Source organism: Juglans regia, chromosome 12 (genome assembly GCF_001411555.2).
Source record: "Juglans regia cultivar Chandler chromosome 12, Walnut 2.0, whole genome shotgun sequence".
Classification (NCBI taxonomy): Eukaryota; Viridiplantae; Streptophyta; class Magnoliopsida; order Fagales; family Juglandaceae; genus Juglans; species Juglans regia.
In genome coordinates this window covers 28,243,111-28,262,000 of record NC_049912.1, presented here as the reverse complement: position 1 = coordinate 28,262,000, position 18,890 = coordinate 28,243,111, and the positions used below count along the sequence as shown (strand labels likewise).

Here is an 18,890-nt window from a genome sequence, read left to right as displayed (position 1 = left end):
ATGAGCAGAATTTTTCTTATGTCTCATTTAGTTTCGCAGTTCAAATGAGATGAGATATTTTGTTAAAAGTTGAATAAAATATTATTATAATATAAAATTTTTAATATTATTTTTATTTTAAGATTTAAAAAATTAAATTATTTATTATATTTTATATAAAAATTCAAAAAAATTATAATAATTATATGAGGTAAGATGATTTAATTTTTTATAACCAAATCAACCCTTATTTTTAGTCTTACGTGTGTGAACTTCTTTATAAGAGCCCTTTGCACCTCTCTCAAAAGACAAAGATCTTTGGTTTATTTTTATATGAGAAATGATATTTGTAGTTGTTAAATACACAAATATCACGCAATTCTTTTGAAAAAAAATAAATAAATACGGGATCTACATGAAAAAAATATTTTTTAATAATAGGCCTCACTCTTTTTCAAAATAATTGTGCAACACTTACGCACTCTACTACTAGAGGTGATAGACGGTCGATCCGGACCGACCGTTTCGGTCTGGACCGGACCAGATTGAGATTAAGACCGGTTGGTCTCGATCCATATTTTAAAAGACCAAAAAGTTTCGTTCCAGTCCCGGTTTGGGATTTTTCCACCCTGGACCGGACCGAATGAAAAATAAAAATAAAAATATTTTATATATATTATTATATAATAATTATATAATTTATTATATAATAATTATATAATTTATTATATAATTTTTATCTAACCTATCACCATTAATAATATAAAATTTTAAATATGTTATTAACAATTGTTAATATTCTATCAATTAATTAAGTAATTATATAAATTAATAATGTAATTTTCATCTAATTTATTATCATTAACCATATAAAATATTTTTTTATTAAGTTAGTTACATAATCCACATTAATAAGTCACTTAATTTTAATTTAGTATTTTAAATAAGTTTTTTTATTATTTGATTTTAAAAATAACAAATAAAAAAAATAATTAGGCCTAACCGAACGGACTGATAGCTACCAATCCGGTCTGGTCCCTATGAGTGTTTGGTTTGGTCTAGTTCGAGAAAATGATAGACTGAAAACGGACCAGACCAGACCGACCGATTTGCACCTTTATCTACGACTATATATAACGTTATTTTTTTTCTATATGGACCTATCATGTATATACGGGTGTGCTTATAGTGTAATTATATATATTTTTAACATTTTTAAAATATATATATATTAGCAATAAATTGTTTTAATATTAAAAAAAATTAAAATATATTAACGATCAAATTTAGAGAGAAAAATCTCAGAACAAAGTAGCATTTTCCTTTCAATATATCAAATATTTCAGCGGGTGACTATAATAATAAATGAGACTTCGTATTATTTGAAAGTGAAAAAGACTTTTTCTATAATGATTTTAGTAAGTTTAGTTTCAATTGTATCATTGTGCCTAGTTTGGATGTTGAAAACCTCGCATCTCATCTCAATATCTAAATATTATAAATATAAATATTTTTTAATTTTAAATCTTTAATTTTTTTATCTAATTGTTACATAATCATTATAATTTTCTCATATTTTCATACAAAATATAAAAAATAATTCAACTTTTTTAAATCTTAAAATAAAAATAAAATTTAAAAATTATATTCTAACAATATTTTAACTTTATACTGTTTTTATTCAACTCTTTCTCTCTTTTTTTTTTTTTTCCAAAACCCCATAAAATATCTCAATTCAAATATTTTACTATTACTCACAAACCATTTTACTACTAGTTACAGTTTATCTCATCTCATCTCATTGTTGAAACCAAACCTAAAGCTAGATTTAGATAGTAAGTTGCGATGAGATGAGACGAGATAAAATGAAAGTTGAACAAAATATTATAATAATATTATTTTTTGAGTTTTAAAAAAGTTGAATTATTTATTATATTTTATATAAAAATTTATAAAAATTATAATGATGAGATGAGTTAAAAGTTCAATCTCAATCCAAACCGAGCCTAAAGTCTTTTGGATTATAAGTCTAAATGTGATTTAGATTTTTCTTAGATCTTTATAAATCAGAGTCAAATCTCAATCAAAGTCACGGGACATGAGTTATACCACTTAGAATAATGCTACATGCAGCCTTAGGGCATACAAGTATCACGCATCCTTTTTGAAAAAAAAAAACAAAATCTATCATTAAAAAAACTATTTTTTTATATAAATATTATATTTATTGAATTTTCTTTTTTTTAAGTTATACCACTTACCATTTTTGCCAACGTGCACCTCTTTCAGAAATACCTCATGGTAAAAGAACTAAAGGAAACAGTTGGCGAAAATCTGTTCAATATGGAGGACTTGTGCAGTGGAAGCAGTTGGCGAAAAGTATCGAGCGTTGTGATTCTTCTCAACTCCAAGACCCAATCTTGTTCATCATGACATTTGCATGTATATACGAGAAATCTTCGATGTGGGGCATTTGAAAGGATCAGATAAATGGCCCAAATTGGGCCGCCCAATGACATTTCCACAGGCACAAAGGGCTGTGAGAAAAAGTCCATTGATAAGAACATGAAGATCATAACAATGATAGCAGCAATTGCTTTCAACGCGCTGCATGTTGATGCCAGATCCATACAGCATTGCCTTCAGAAGGCGAAACTCGCCCTCTTCACTCGCATGTAGAAAGCATTTATTGGAAGCAACTGTCCAAACTTACAATCCCTAGAAATCTCTATCCGTTAGATACTAGATCTCCGCATGAAAAGCCCAAAACGATAGCCTCTGAACCCCTGTTTGATTACCAAGGAAAAGAAGAAAGGAGAAAGGAATGAAATCTCTGAAAGTTGTGCTTTCGCGTTTGTCTTATAGTCGCTGCATCTTCTCGGCAACCAAACGGAACACAACGACAGTGAAATTAGAAAAAGAAAGCTCGTCATTCTATCGTTCTCAAGTCTCAAATAACGAAGGCGGCGGGAATGCTAAGGCTGCGTTCGGATGTTGAAATGTGTTAAGATGAGTTGAATTTTTTATAAATAGTAATGAATTGAGATTGTTGAATGAATTTGGTAGAGTCTACTTAAAATAAGTTTATGTATATTTAAATGTTAAGATAAGTTTAAATATATTTATAAAAAGTTGTAAAATAATTGGGACTTACTATTGTTGACATGATATTTTTATTCCCCACACGCTGTTTACGGAGATTGTATAAAAAAAATAAAAAATTATCCTGAGAGAGAGATGATAGCCAAAAAAAAAAAAAAAGGAGAAAAAATCAACTTTTGTCAGAGAAATATTGCCTCATGCATGGAAATTCGAAAAGCTGTGGGCCCAACTTCTTTCATGTTTAAACTGCATTAAGAAGAGATTCACTTGCATTTGGATGTCGAACTCGGTTTAAAAATGAAGTGAATTGAATTGAATTGTGCATCCAAATGAAGCCTTAATTTAAAAATTGTATAAAGTTATATTTTGACTAAAGTTTAACTAAATTGTATAAAAATTCACTATAGTAAACTTAATAAAATTACAGTATTTTTATCTTTGATCATTTTATTAAAACTTAATAAAAGTGTTTTAGGGCATCTGTTAAGTCCAAGTTGTTGGCCAAATATTATTTTGGCATAAAAAATTTCATCTCTCACGTGCTATTCATTTTGCACGAGCTTACAACTCTAAAAAATTCATCTTCGTCTCAAAAACACGAAGTGCCCAAATCTCAAATTCAACCACAGAAGGCCGCCGGTCTCCATCAGCCATCATTTCAATGGTGTGGCATCATCTTACTGGAGTTCTTCAAGTTTTAGTTTTGTAACATTATGATTAGTTGATGCCAATTTTTTCTTTTAAAATCTAATATCAACCTTAAAAAATTAATGTATATTTTTTTTAATAACGAATAAATATTTAAATTATAATTAAAATTAAGTGCCTTATAGCCCGGGGAGTAGGCAACATGAACACTCGATCTCCTATAGAGCAACACTCCACTACCATGGAGATCAGGTCGTCAGGTATAAATAAACGCTTCCTACAACCGACAAGAAGGTTAATTTATACACTGATCTCTACTTTTATTTCCTCTTTATCTCTTACATAAAAACTAACTTAAGCATCAGAGGTACAATGGACCCTGAGGTCCCCTTTTCCATTATACAAGTGATAGTTCGAACATTGCAAGTGTGGAGTTGCCTAGACCTACGAAACACATCAACAACTAGTTTCCTTGAGGAAGCATCTCTTCTGTCCATTCTAATTCTAATGCTTTTAAAAACCTGATAACTCTAATTCTGATTTTTGATTTTCTATTTCTCGGTGTTAAGATTTTGCAGTTTCAACGTCTACTTTCGGAACCAGAACCCCTGCAATTCTGAACCCTAATCCCAATAAAGTCCTTTGAGGTAGCCATTGTGATTCTTGAACTCAACTACATGTTAAAAATATCAAATTGTTAGCATTATTTAAATTAATGGACCTACATAGATTAGAAATTTCACATTGTATAATTGCCTAATATAAAGTTTGGATAATGTTTGTAAGGCCAAATAAATGTAATCAATAAAGTGACATAACTGGGCCAACACATCTCTTAAAACCTATGATTTTGGTCAGTTCATGAGCATAAAGTGGTACGGGCCCAATTCATGTGTAGAAACTCATTAAAAACCTATGTAATTCCATTGTTTTGCGATAGGGAAAACTGGAATTTTGGATGTTATATATATAAGGTTATGGTCCCCACTCCAGATTCACTTTTTACTTTACACATCCCATTATTGTGAGTTTTTACCAGAGAGTGAATGTTGGACGTGGAAGATCATACCACTGCGCTCTTCCATCCAATGGCTATAGGTACACACTTTTACTATATTTTCTACATAGATTTGACAATAGATCTTGGTGTTCTTGGATTTTATTCAAAATCCAACAAGTGGTACCAAAGCAACTTGTCAGATCTGTGCGGAAATAAAGTTTTATTTGTGATATACATTTTTTCATATTTTGTAATTTTTTACCACTCCAACTCATACACTTTTAGTTTTGGAGTTCTTGGCGAACAAGTTTTTTGTTCAGTTTATGAGTTTCTGTGGCTGTCATCGGTGTGTAGCCCACTGGAACTGTAAAAAATCGCCACAATTGGTGGCTAAAAGTGTTTATTTTTATTTTGTATTCTCAATTTTTTACTAAAAAGGACTGCCAGAGACATGTGAGGATGCCAAAAATGTCCTCATCGGCATCCCTTCATTTAGATCTGTCAAAAAATTATCTTTTTTTTTTACCGGACCGGTGGCCGGAATGGTCGCTAGAACAGTGGCAGCACCAGAGTCTCTTTCTGCTATAGGAACTCGGGTCATTAAGTTAAGGAAATTGGGTAGGGTTTTGGTGTGAGTTGCATCTGTTTTCATTTTTAAACAAGTCTTGGACTTGGTTTGTTTGGTCCAATTCGTAGGTCCAAAGAAATGAAGTGAATTGGGTTTTATATAGCCTAAGTATTGGACCCATGTGTAAGGCAATTGTCATTGAGAAAAATTTGTGGGTTGAATGACAAAGCCAATGTGTATAAGACCAAACCAATAACAGGTACGCACTTTTACTATGTTTTCTACGTGGATTTGACAAGAGATTTTGGTGTTTTCGGATTTTATTCAAAATCCAACACAAGTTTGTATGGCCAAATTGTTTGGCATTTACTATTTCATCTGAATCTTTGTCCTGAATTGTTGCATTTCAACGATTCTCGAGCTTGAATTGACTAGTAACAGAATATATTAATTACTGCTTTTCTTTTTCCCTTCGTCTTTAAATCATTTTTGTAGATAAATTTTGATCGTAAGTTTTTTTTTTTATTATCATTATTCCTCAAGAAATGATAATTATTATTCTCGTTCTTGGAAAATATCATTGTTTTTTAGTGTCTGAATTAATGAACCTCCTTCCATATCGATTTTAATTATAGTGACCTTTTGACATATCGAGTTGCTGTACTAATTTGTACGAAAATAGCATTTTATCAATCAGAAATTCATGCTCAGATTGCTTTGTGGTGGTTGCACATATCTAATTATAGCTGACTAGTCCTGGATATTTTGTTATTATTCATTATATATTATTATATATTAATGTTTATACATTAGTATATATTTTTAGTATTATATATTATTCTATGTTACTGTTTATATATTAATATTATATGTTATTATATATTGATTATTAATCATTACTAGTACACATTGTTATACGTACTTTAGTTATTATATAGAGAAATGCTTTGGGTCCCGAATTCGGGATCCAAATAGTATACCGAATGAGTTTTTGTTTTTTACTTTATGATTAAGAAAATATTTTTTAATAATGTGAATATTTTATTTTTTTTAAATGTTTATGATGATTAAAAAAATATATGAAAAAAAAAGAAAAATATAAAAAAATACACTATTCGGAATCTTTTTTGGACTACTTCTTCGGTAGCCGTAGCACTGCTCTATTATATATTAGTATTACATGTTATTATAAATTTATATATTTGTGTTTATACATAATACATTAGTATTAAATGTTATTATACGTTTGTTATTATATAATTAGTATTATATGTTATTATACATTAGTGTTATATGGCACGTACTAATAGTTAATAGTATGGTGCTAATATATACTAAATTATTATTAATAAATTTAGTCTATTTATATTATAATATAGGTATATTATTTTATAATAATTTGTTCGTATTAATATATTATTGAATTTAATTAATTATATAAGTTATAACTATATAATATATATGATTAATATATAAAAAAATACATATATTTTTATAAAATATGTAGAATATCAAAATTAGAATCGGATAATCAAAATCCATAACTTATAAAAATCGATGCGAAGTCGAAGTCGAAATTGGAGTCAGATTTCTAAATTTTTGCACAACTCAAATTCGACTCATCTGCATGTTAAACACGTGCGTAAGAAAGAGATCATCATCACGATGAAGAAGCACCTGCGCCGCGAATGCATGCAAGAACCAGAAATATTAATGCACCTAGCTTAGACATGATGTGATTTGAAAATATATCTTTCCCAGTTCTTCATCATCAATTGACGTATTTTGGACTCTTACGAGATTTTCAACTTTGTAGGTGTCTTGTCAAATTACCATATACACTCTATTATGGTACTACTATTCCTACTCATCTTTCACCCTAAGAACAGCGGCGGACTTACGAAGGGGAGGTCTCCAAAAGTTAAAAAAAAAAATATATATATATATATATATATATTAATTTTTTATAATTTAATAAAATTATATTAATCTTATTTTATATTAAAGGTGAGTTTGAATCTCAAATTCATCTCAACTCATCATTACAATTTTTTCAAATCTCAATATAAAATTTAATAAACAATTCAACTCAACTCACTTCAACATCCAAACACACCCTAACTCTCTATAAAATATTATTTTAACCCTTTTTATAAAATTATTTTGATTTTATAAATTAATTACTTATAAATTCAATTAGATTCAATACTTGATTATTTTATTTCTTTAAAGAACTCAAGTTATAATTTTAGATATTTTATGTTTTTTTTTATATATTTATATGAGTATCTTTGTGTTATTTTAATAATATATTGTTCTTGATATATCATATATTTTTTTAATACATATATAGGTTGTATTAAATGTGTTTTATTTTTATTTTAGATTTTACTATCAGATTGTTCTATACCGCAGAAAAAAATTATATAGAAATAAAATAAAAAATATTTTATTATAATTATAATTTTGTTTAGCCGCCTAAAACAAATTTATGATTCATCACTGCCTACGAATGTAAGGAGTTTAGTCGCAGATATGAGATCTATCAAGCTTTTTATCTTCTTCCCTCTTTCTCATATCAAAATATTTAATAAGTCTCCGGTATTAGCGACAAAGAGAGCTAAAGACAAGAAATTATGAGGGAGAACCGACCAATCCAATAAGGATTACATGACCTCAAGAAGATCAAAACCAATCTCATGTAGCGGACCACGCGTGGCCTTTGACTAATATTTCACAACATTAACAAATCAAGAAATTAGGAAATATTTGAAGCCCAAACTAAAGTTTTAATTTCCATGATTTATAGATCTTGATCAGGATCTATAGTACTTACCTTGTAGGCCAGAAATGGACAAGTCGTCCATTGTCAACCGTACTGTTCTTAACTGGCAACATGGTTAATTATCCCGTGGTCTTAAATTACACAAATGTTTTAGTCATAAAAATTAGATCTCATAATTAGATATAAAAATAAATTTACAAATTAATTTGTAGTACAACGTAAGATTGTAAAATCATTTTTATTATAAAATAGATCTAATGTATCATGTGAAACCATATCAATTTATAAAATATTTACCTTATAATTAACTTTAATAAAATTACATTATGGATCGAATAATTTGTCTAAAAGAGGCGGCCAGCTAGCTGATCTACCGATTAAGATAATTTGAACTGTCCCTTCGCAACATGAGTTTCTTTTCTTTAAAACTCTTTTGAAAACGATTGATAATTTGATGATCTCATGGCCTCCACCCTGCCTTGAAGAAACATATAATATATATACTTCAGTTCTTCCATATACAATCGTTAGATATAACTGGCATGCAGTCATCCATGCCACGTCAGATTTAAAATGAATTCTTCATCTCTCATTAGTTCGGTCTCTCTCTCATCAGCTCGGTCTCTCTCTCCTCCACCTTGCCTTGAAGAAATATATAATATATATACTTCAATTCTTCTATATACAGTCGTTAGATACAACCAGCGTACAGTCGTCCATGTCACGTCAAATTTAAAATGAATTCTTTCTCTCTCATCAGTTCGGTCTCTCTCTCATCAGCTCGGTCTCTCTCTCATCAAGTGTCTCCACGTTTGCACGCCGTTTACACCAAGCACTTACAACAAGCGTTTTTCTATATACTTAGTCCTAATAATGTCACTTGAGGATATAATACGTGAAGGGCCGCGCGCTACTATATATGGCTAATATTTGTCAAGATTCCGATAACCTGATCATCAGCACTGAGATTCACACAATTATAACATGATGCATGCATTCTTAGATAATTATATATATTATATATATATCTTATATATAATAAGAGCCAATGTAGACGAATTTCGTTCATCTTTTTTTCCAATTTTATCCTTCGTTTGGCATTTGTTTCCCCTTTCTGTCTCTGTTGTCATTCTTAGTCAATTTACAATTTCGTCCCTTTTGTCCTTACTTAATTCCTATATTTTTTTGAGCTTTGCTACACAACCTCGACCACACTCTACACTCCACACTTTTTTAAATTTTTTAAATTTTAATTTTTTTTTTAATTTTTTTTTGAGTTTATTCTTTTTAAATTATTTCAAATTTTTTATTCATTATTCATATAATAAATATTTAATAAAAGGAAAAAATAATAAAAATTAAAAATAATATGGAGTGTGGAGGTTGTGTGAATAATAAGAGGTTGAGTAGATTTTTTGTATTTTTTTTTAGCTTCTAAATTTTCTCTTCTTCCGTTTTCTACAATCTTCTCGAATTTTTTTTTCCATATTTGTGTCCTTCAATTGGTATTTGTGCCATTTCTGTCAGATTCTACATTTTCATCCGTTTCCCGCCGCCTCGACTGTTTCTCTTATGGGTGGTGCTACAGCCCCTGCTAGGACCGTAGTATTATTTAATATATATTTTATTTAAATAATTTTTATATAGATTTTTTAATATTTTAAAATATTTAAAAAAATAAAATAAAAATAAAATATTATTAAGAAAATATTTTTTTAATCTAAAAGTAAAAAATATATATTAAAAAATACTTAATCACGAAGTAAAATAAAAAATTATAAAAAATATTTTTTTATAATTTTTTATTTTACTTCATGATTAAGAAAATATTTTTTAATAATATTATGATATTTTTTAAAAATATTTAAAATAGTCATATTACAGCTCCCATTGGGGACTCCCGTTGAGCTTAACATGTACTTTTTTATGTGTAATTTTTTATATAGATTTTTTTTACATTTATAAATATTTTTAAAAAATAAAATAAATTTAAAATATCATTAAAAAATACTTCCTTAATCATTAAATATTAATTTTTATTCTACTTCGTAATTAAGAAAATATTTTTAAATAATATTATAATTTTTATTTTATTTTTAAAAATTTTTAAAATTATTAAAAATATTTATATAAAAATAAATTTTAAAAAAATATATAAAAAAATGCTACAGCCCCAGCGGGAGCCCCCAGCGGGGCATGTAGCATTTTCCTTCTCTTATTAAATTCTAATATTTTCATTTTAATTTTCTCCTTTTGTCTTTATTCTCGAATTTATGTGTTCTCCTTTTTATCAGATTTTAAATTTTTCTTCTACCATCTTCCGTCAGCTTGATTTCTTCCATTTTTTGTTTCTTCTCAGATTCTAAATTGCTTCCCATCTGTTTCCTACTGCCCCCCACCATCTCTCTTATCAGATTCTATTTTTTTTTTTTCATATTTCTTCACCGCTTCCACCGCCTGCTTATTTCTATAGAAATTATCTTGATTTTTACATTTCTACATTTATCAAGAATCTGATCTTTTTTGTCTTTAATACCGCTTAAGCTGCTGCCTATCTCGTATTCCTTTAATTTCTACTGTTTACCATCTCTCTTTTTAACTTCCTAAAATCTAAATCTGTTTCTTTAGACTCTGGGTTCTAAATTTGTCTTTCATCTTTCGAATCTTGCAGGTCAGTTTTTTTATGTCCGTTTCCTGATTATTTGCTTCGATTATTTACATGTATGCAATGACTAAGAAATAAAAAAATTTACATCACTATTTGGATTTAAAAAACTAAATTTACTTCAGAAAGATGACTGAATCTCCATTTTTTATTGTGCTGCTGTTCTTGCCCTCCATTATTTTCTGAATCTTCATTTCTTTCTGCTCTCTTTAAATTCCATTCTCTACAGTATCTGAAAAATTTCTTTCTACTCCTTTTACATTTCATTCTCTGTTTATGTATACAGTATCTAGAAAAAAAATACAAGAAAAAAAGAATACAAGTAAGAAATAAAATGAGCGAGAAATAAAATTATAAACTTCAAAACATGTAGTACATCTATACATATACAAATATTCATTAAATTCAAAGGAAAACTGATACTAAACAAAAAAAATATCACAACAAATATCAAACATCTCAAATTATGCTAAGAGAACACATAAGCATATATAAAAAAATAAATCAGAGGATGCATCTACAGATATTCATTAAACTCAAAATAAAAATGATATTGACAAAAAAAACTATCAATATAGATCAGGAAAAGAGAAATTTAGCAACACATGAACTACACATTTAGATGACATGTAAACAAATATGAGACATACAAAAGTATGCTAAAACAACACAAAAACATATATAAGAAATAAATAAGAAGATAACAAATAAAAGCTTCAAAAGATGTAGTACATGTGTCCATCTACAGATATTCACTAAGCGGGCAGGTTTGGGGAGTGAGATGAAAATTTTGTGTTTTGTTTTGAAGTTTAAAATATTATGTTTTAATATTATTATTGTTTTGAAATTTGAAAAAAATGTATTGAGATTTGAAAAAATTGAATTATTTATTATATTTTGTATGGAGATTTGAAAAATGTGTAATGATGAGATGAGATGAAAATTTTGTATTTTGTTTTGGTTACCAAACCTGCCCTAAGAAAACTGATGCTACGAAAAAAAAAAATTCATCACACATGTTCAGATCACATCTAATCAAATATCAGATACAGTAAAATATGCTAAAACAATATAAAATCATATATAAAAGAAAAATCAGGAGATGAAAAACAGAGAGGTAAAGATTTATAAACATTAAAGAAAAAACTTTCAACCAATATATTCATCACAACAGCCCAACACATAAAATAAAATGGCAAAACAAATAAATAAATCAGAATCTCATCAATGTAACCTTAGATCTGTAGTGTTGCGAAGAACAATTTAAATATCAGCACAGACATAGTGAGAAAATATATTAGGAAGAGTAAACCTCAGAAGATGGTAACTGTTAAAATAAAATTAGAATGTCATTAATGTAATCTTTGATCTCTATGTGTTGCCAAAAATAATTTAGATATGAGCACATATATAAGAAGGAAATATATCAGGAACAATAAACTTCAGAAGATAGTAACTGTTAGCGTATAGAGTATCTGAAAAAAACAATGCATCTAAGATAGTCAGATAAGAAACAATATTGCAGTGACATGCGAGAAACAATATTAGAGAAATTTCTTTAACTCAAAAGAAAACTAAAAAACTACGACTTACAAATGTTCAGCCCACATCCAAAGAATTATCAAATATAGTATAGTATGCTGGAACCAGTGGAAAATATATATAAAAAATAAATTAGAAGATAAGAAAGACAAAAAGATTTCTAGCCATTTGAAAGTTAAAAATTTCCAAAGAAAATATTAATTCCAACATCCCAAAATATAAATAAAATGACAAAATGAAAAAACATGAAAATAGATCAGAAGATGAGAAACATAAAGGTAGGGATTTATAAGCATTCAAAAAAAAAAAAAAACCAATATATTTATTACAACAGCCCAACGCATAAAATAAAGTGAAAAAATATGGAAGAAACAAAAACTTCGCGAATATAACCTCATATTTGTATGTGTTGACAACAACAATTTAAATATTAGCACAGACATAGGGAGAAGCTGGATCAAAAAGAGTAAACCTCGAACGATAGTAACTGTTAAATTTGAGCATAAAAAAAAGAGGCCAATTTCGGGTTTTTGCAACCCAGATCCTTCGAAGAGGATGATAGTTTTGGAATAAATTTGAGGATTTTGACCAGATCGACGCTAGTATATGTATATATGTATATGCATGCATTAGATTGATCATGATGCTTAATTTGGACTGCATGACTTGAAGTCATGGTAGTTACAGTACTACGTACCAAAATGCGCGATGATCGATATGTTGCATGTATCATCATGTATACATGATCTATTTATGTTGCATGTATCATCATGTATACGCGAATTGCCCGATCGATATTGCAACAAAGATATGCATGCATGGTCAAATATGGCAGCTCCTACCATATTACAAACCCGAGAGAGAGAGAGAGAGAGAGAGAGAGAGAGAGAGAGAGAGAGAGAGAGAGAGAGAGAGAGAGAGAGAGAGCTAGCTAGCTTGAAGATTACATGATCAAACGTGGATGTGTCTTGATCAGATTGCAGTGTGGCTGGCATATCATGGGTAGGTTTCATATGGAAAACACTATGCCCACAGAACATGTTTACCGAAATATTTTTATTTATTTATTTTTACTTAATAATTAAGTAAGTGTTTTTAAATAAATGTGATTTTTTTAAAAGATTTTTAAAAATATTTAAAAAATTTTAAAAATAGTGAAAGAAAAGATAAACAAAAAACAAAAAAAAGATTTTTTTAAATGTTCGATAAAGAATTTCGGTAAAAATCTTCTGTGGACGTAGCAACGTCCATACCTACAACAAATTAATACGAACATCACTTATTTATGTCGATGTGCATGATCATACATAGAATAAAAAATAAAAATAAAAATCTACTACTTTTAAATTTTCTTTATCCACATATAAAATATGGGAAAAGCTTAAAATCAATCGGTGTAACACCTATTTTCACACCAGCCAATAGGATTGCACATATATGAAATGTATTTTTCTTCCGATGGATCTTACCTCTTACCTCATGTAATCAATTCTATCACTCTCTTCTCGATTCTCCCTTCCTGTCCCCTCCCCTCCTGATTATCCTCTCCCACAGAGCGATTATCTGCTAGTTGCATGCATACATAGAGGCAATAATATGGTTCTTGATCAATGGAGAACCCGAAAGTTGGTGGCCCAAATATGGTTCTTGAGCGATTCAATTGGATGTGCTATAGTTTGTAAAACCTTTGCAGTCTATGACGATTTTATTAATCTTTGTTTGATTGCTGAGCAAATGAAGTACTGCAAGATGTTAAGATTTGGGATCTTCATATTTGGGCAGAAAGTGAAATTCTTTACTTCTAAAATTTCATGTTATTTTGATCATACGAACTTGGTTTTATTGGTATGCATGTGCATGTTTTTTCTTATAATTTTATGGAAGATTATCATCTATAGAAGTATTAAGAAAGATCCTGAGGATTTTGAAAGAGGGGTGGGATGTTCAGTGGCATCAGGAAAATGGATATGAATTTTGAAATGGTTAGTGCTAAATTTTCCTTTTGCTAGAGGAATTTTCATAGTTATTTGTGAAGTATGGTGGGGGAAGGAGGAGAAATACTAGTGAAAGGCTTGAGAATGTATCATGGGGTGAGAAGGAAAGCCATTACGAATCTCCAAATAATAATATATAATATTAAAAAATAATGTTCTAATAACATTTTATTCAACTTTTAACTTTCATTTAAAACTATCTCATCTCATATCAGTATCTTAATCACGCTTAAATGTTTAGAAGAAGAAGAAGAAAAAGAAAAAAAAAAAAAAAAGCCTACAATCCTTTGTAGGACCCCCTTGTCCAAATGGCCGCAAAAGAGGCGTATATAAAGCCCGCTTTGCTCCACTACTTCACTCACCTCTTTCTTGTGGCTTCTAGCATCGCTTTTAACAATTAACAAAACCGATTCAGCTCTCGCAGCCTTTTGAAACGTTTTTCTACTAATCGCCATGGCTAGGCCCCAAAAACGATATCGAGGTGTCCGCCAGAGGCATTGGGGTTCTTGGGTCTCGGAAATTCGCCACCCTCTACTGTAATTCCCTTTCCTAAGCATCTCTCATGCACATTTCTATCTTTTTCATAGACCTCAAAATTATAAACGTTTCTATGCTTTCAGCTTTCCTCTGTACTAAAATAAACGTCCCGATTTTTCTGAAATTATTATTATTATTATTATTTTGGGTGTCGTTTGTACGAGATACATTTTCAACCATTCCCACTGATGAATCTTGTGGAGTTAGACTCTGTCAGTGTTTTTCTTTTCTTTTTTCACTGAAGAAACGTTCTGATGTATGTAATTGTAATGCACAGGAAGACAAGAATATGGCTGGGCACATTTGAAACTGCAGAGGATGCAGCTCGAGCATATGATGAAGCAGCAAGGCTCATGTGCGGGCCAAAAGCACGAACCAATTTCTCTTACAATCCCAATGAGTCTCAATCCAATTCCTCCAAGCTTCTATCAGAAACTTTGACAGCCAAGCTAAACAAATGTCACCTGGCATCCCTCCAAATGGCCAAAAATTCTGCAGAAAACGAGCCCCAAGCTCCACATGAGCACACCCATTTCTCCCCCAGTAATGGCATTGCAGGAAAAAGTGGCGAGAAGGGCCAAGTGGAGAGTTCTGATCATCATCAGCAGTTTAAAACTCTTGAAGATGACCATATAGAGCAAATGATTGAGGAGTTGCTGTATTATGGATCCATTGAGCTCCGCAACATTGTTGTTCCACCGTAGGATATAAAATGTAGCATCATCTTCTAATTGCCATGGCAATTTTTTGTTTTTTAGATACGAGATCATAACTATGTAATAATGCTATATGATTTTCTCTAACAAGTATTTGATCGAGCACGCCAACCAAGCAGCAATGAAATCTAAGATGCACATGTATCTCAAGAAACATGAATTTGTTAGAATGTCATATTAAGCAGCTAGCCGACATATAAAGCATTGTATCATTAAATTAAGACACATTTCCATCTTTTCTTTTGCTTTTGTTTTTTTTTTTCCTTTCTTTCTGTCAGCAAGCGAAATGAAATTGGCCAAACTTTGAAGGTACGGACATGGGGGAATCAGAAGGTGCAATACTTAGGACCCAGATGTATAGTGACCTTTTTTTTTTTGGGTGTGTGAAATAAGATATACAGGAACTTGGATATGGATCTTTTTGTCGAAATGAAATCATGACAACTGCTGCTTTTTACCAACTGTTAATCCTCACAAATAACTGAGCACTACTACTCCTGCCGATTCGTGTAAGTAGTACTACTCGCTATATATGGAAGTTAGAAAAAAAACACAGGACCTCCAATTTTGGAGTATACCGAGATAAAGGTGAAAGAGTGGGAGAAGAAAAGAGATCGGAAATGATTATGTCGGTGTTTTTCTACAGTAAATCTTGTTCAAAACTGTTAACGTGCATGCATCCAGCCCCCCGGTGATGTCGCTGTTTTCAGGCAAGGATCACATTGAGGTAGATTGATACGGAAGAAACATCAGGGACAAATTAAGCCTACAGCTTGAGCAATTATAGCACCCATTTTGTCAATGTCTCGAACTCACTGAATGGTTCAACAGTCCTCTGTATTTATTTATAACCCCATTATTAATTTTGTAGTAGAGGCCTTTTGGCTCTTATATGAATGCAATATTGGTGCTTTTGTTTGAATGGAATTTCAGGGACAAAAGGGTCCTGCTTGATATCTTGATGCATCAATTGAATGGGAGCACACGAATTCTTGCTTTAGCTGGATAATTGGGTTGTTGATGCCACTCCCTTTCAGTTTGTCATTCCTTCATTAGATCAGCATGCAGAACTTGATAGTCTTAAGTAGAAGATAGATAGATACGCGACATGAACCCGACATTAATATTTATTGTTACTCAAATAACAATAGAAATAAAAGGCACCTTATACTTTGGACTAAGAATCCAATTTAGGAGCTAGTCAAATATTGCATTCAGATGCTGCCAACTATATATGTGGTTAACGTTTGCACAGAATGGAGCTCATGATTGATCGATGGTCCATTTTCTTCTCTAAATAGACATTTCTTATTGTTTTCCCACTTACTTTTTCCGGGCTGATCTTAGACTAGACAGCTTTGTTATCCTTCCAGCTTAGATCCGTTGATTTCTTGATCAACAGCATCAGAACTTTTGACCCACACACACTCTTTTTAATCCCTTTTTTTAACAACCTAATCTCTAAGAAGGAGAAAAGCAGATGAAGTCTAATTAATGAGTTTCAAATCCACCCTAAAGTCAGTGTTCTTAGCTCACTAAGGTAGTTAAGATTCTTACAAAATTATATATCATCCAACTCCATATATAACAAGGTCCGCGAGTCTAAAGATGATCTTCAGTGTGCTTAGTCCAAACTCAAAAGAACCGCTAGCTATTAATTAATTCATAGGTATATAACGACGGTTAATTTCCTGATCTGCCACGCCATAAATGAGGGTAATTAATAAAATTAGACTACGTGCTCTTCTTAAAAAAAACAAATTCATAGGTAAATTTCAAGAACTAAAAAATAGATATATATATACATATATATATATATATCTCATTTAATAATCCCAAATTTAGAAAAAGACATGTTCTGATCAGTAGATAATCAGCAACTTATCTTATTGTCTTCTTGTCCCCCTCTTTTTTGAACACAAAGTAGAGCCAAATATGACTAAAATCCTGTTTAATATATTTATATAAAATATAAAAATGTATGTAATTTGATGGATATCACACCATTAATTAGCCAGAGCAATTGTTTTACCATTTATTTATAACCGAAGTTTTCACTCCGATTAGAAACTTCAAAACACTCGATCGGCCTATATATATAAGATCGAGTCCATGAAAAGTAATTTGAAAAAGATTTTGCCACACACGTCGGAATTGTTGCTGCATTAATCCCAAGAAATCTTCTAATATTTTGGGAGTATAATTCTTTCATAAGTAAAGCATTTTGCTTTTTGGAGGCTACACTACCATTCATATGATATGGAAATGCACTTTAATTCGTTCACTTTTGTTGAAGTACTGTGCATGAAGGCTGATCAGCTGCTTTAGTCATGATCTTTTGTATGATAATTTCTCCCATGCTTACATTAAAGCCCTAGTGGGACTCAACACTTTGGACCCACATGTTTATCGTGTGTTGGAACTTTTATCTTGTCAAAGTACTGATCACACAAAATATGGAACTGTCGCATCGATCAACGTCGTGAATTAGGTTTTTTATTTATTACAAAGATCCATATATTCTCTCAAACATTGGAACTGCTGAGTATATATCATTATCAATCAAGATCTAATTGGGGGGGAAAAGATCAGAGAAAAAACAGCATATACGTACCATTAAATTCTGATGGTCTCTATCTAACACATAAACATGATGGTGTTGATAAAAGATGTCAAGTACTAGATGCATGCAATATTAATTAATGACTTATTGCTCTCTCTTTTTCACTGTGCATATAGCTTTAATTTGTGCATGCATGCCAAATATTTGTATATATGCGAGGAAAAGATTAATGATGACTCATGAGAGACCAAAAGTTCTGCATGCCTCTTTTTTTTATTTATTTTTCTTGTACCCCTTAAATTGTAATACTTGAAAAGACGGTGGGGGTAAATTAATTCCTCTATTCTAAAACCATGCCTCATGATTATTTATCTGAATGGGAATTGATTGATACTGTCCCTCATGACCGTTCAAGATTAAAATTCTCATGCATGCATGACATGTATATATTAATTGCTGTTAAACATAATTCAAATGTGCGTCGATGAGATGGGAAAAAGTTATTGCTGTTGAACGAGGTATCGATTTAGCCTTAAATGGTCATAATACAAGGAATCTTATATATGTCCAAATCATGGAGATCGGGGGCCGCCATATATATGACACTTAGCAAGATGTTGGCCTTTAATGACAATTAATAAACATTATTCCAATCTAATATATACAAATCATTGGAATGCATGCTAGTCAAGAATTCTAGTTTTGAAATACGCGTGATATGCTTGTGGGGGCGCCTGCGGCGAGCATTTCTGTCCGTAGAATGAGCTTTTAGAAAAGATCACTTGAAACTC

The 18,890-nt window shown here is 30.5% G+C and overlaps 1 protein-coding gene across 1 annotated transcript; it reads left to right on the top strand.

The window, feature by feature from the left end:
* The first annotated feature begins 14,672 nt into the window (after positions 1-14,672).
* On the top strand, positions 14,673-15,801 carry LOC108983748 (ethylene-responsive transcription factor ERF003-like). Its single transcript, XM_018955494.2, has 2 exons — positions 14,673-14,819; positions 15,098-15,801. The coding sequence occupies exons 1-2, from the start codon at positions 14,737-14,739 to the stop codon at positions 15,522-15,524; spliced, it is 510 nt and encodes a 169-aa protein (XP_018811039.1). The 5' UTR covers positions 14,673-14,736; the 3' UTR covers positions 15,525-15,801.
* Positions 15,802-18,890: the final 3,089 nt, after the last annotated feature.

What these genes read in the sequence shown, in the direction of transcription:
- LOC108983748 (XM_018955494.2), top strand. Translation starts at nt 14,737, where the DNA reads ATGGCTAGGCCCCAAAAACGATATCGAGGTGTCCGCCAGAGGCATTGG. An exon ending in GAAATTCGCCACCCTCTACT is followed by an intron (nt 14,820 to 15,097) that starts GTAATTCCCTTT and finishes TGTAATGCACAG; the next exon opens with GAAGACAAGAATATGGCTGG.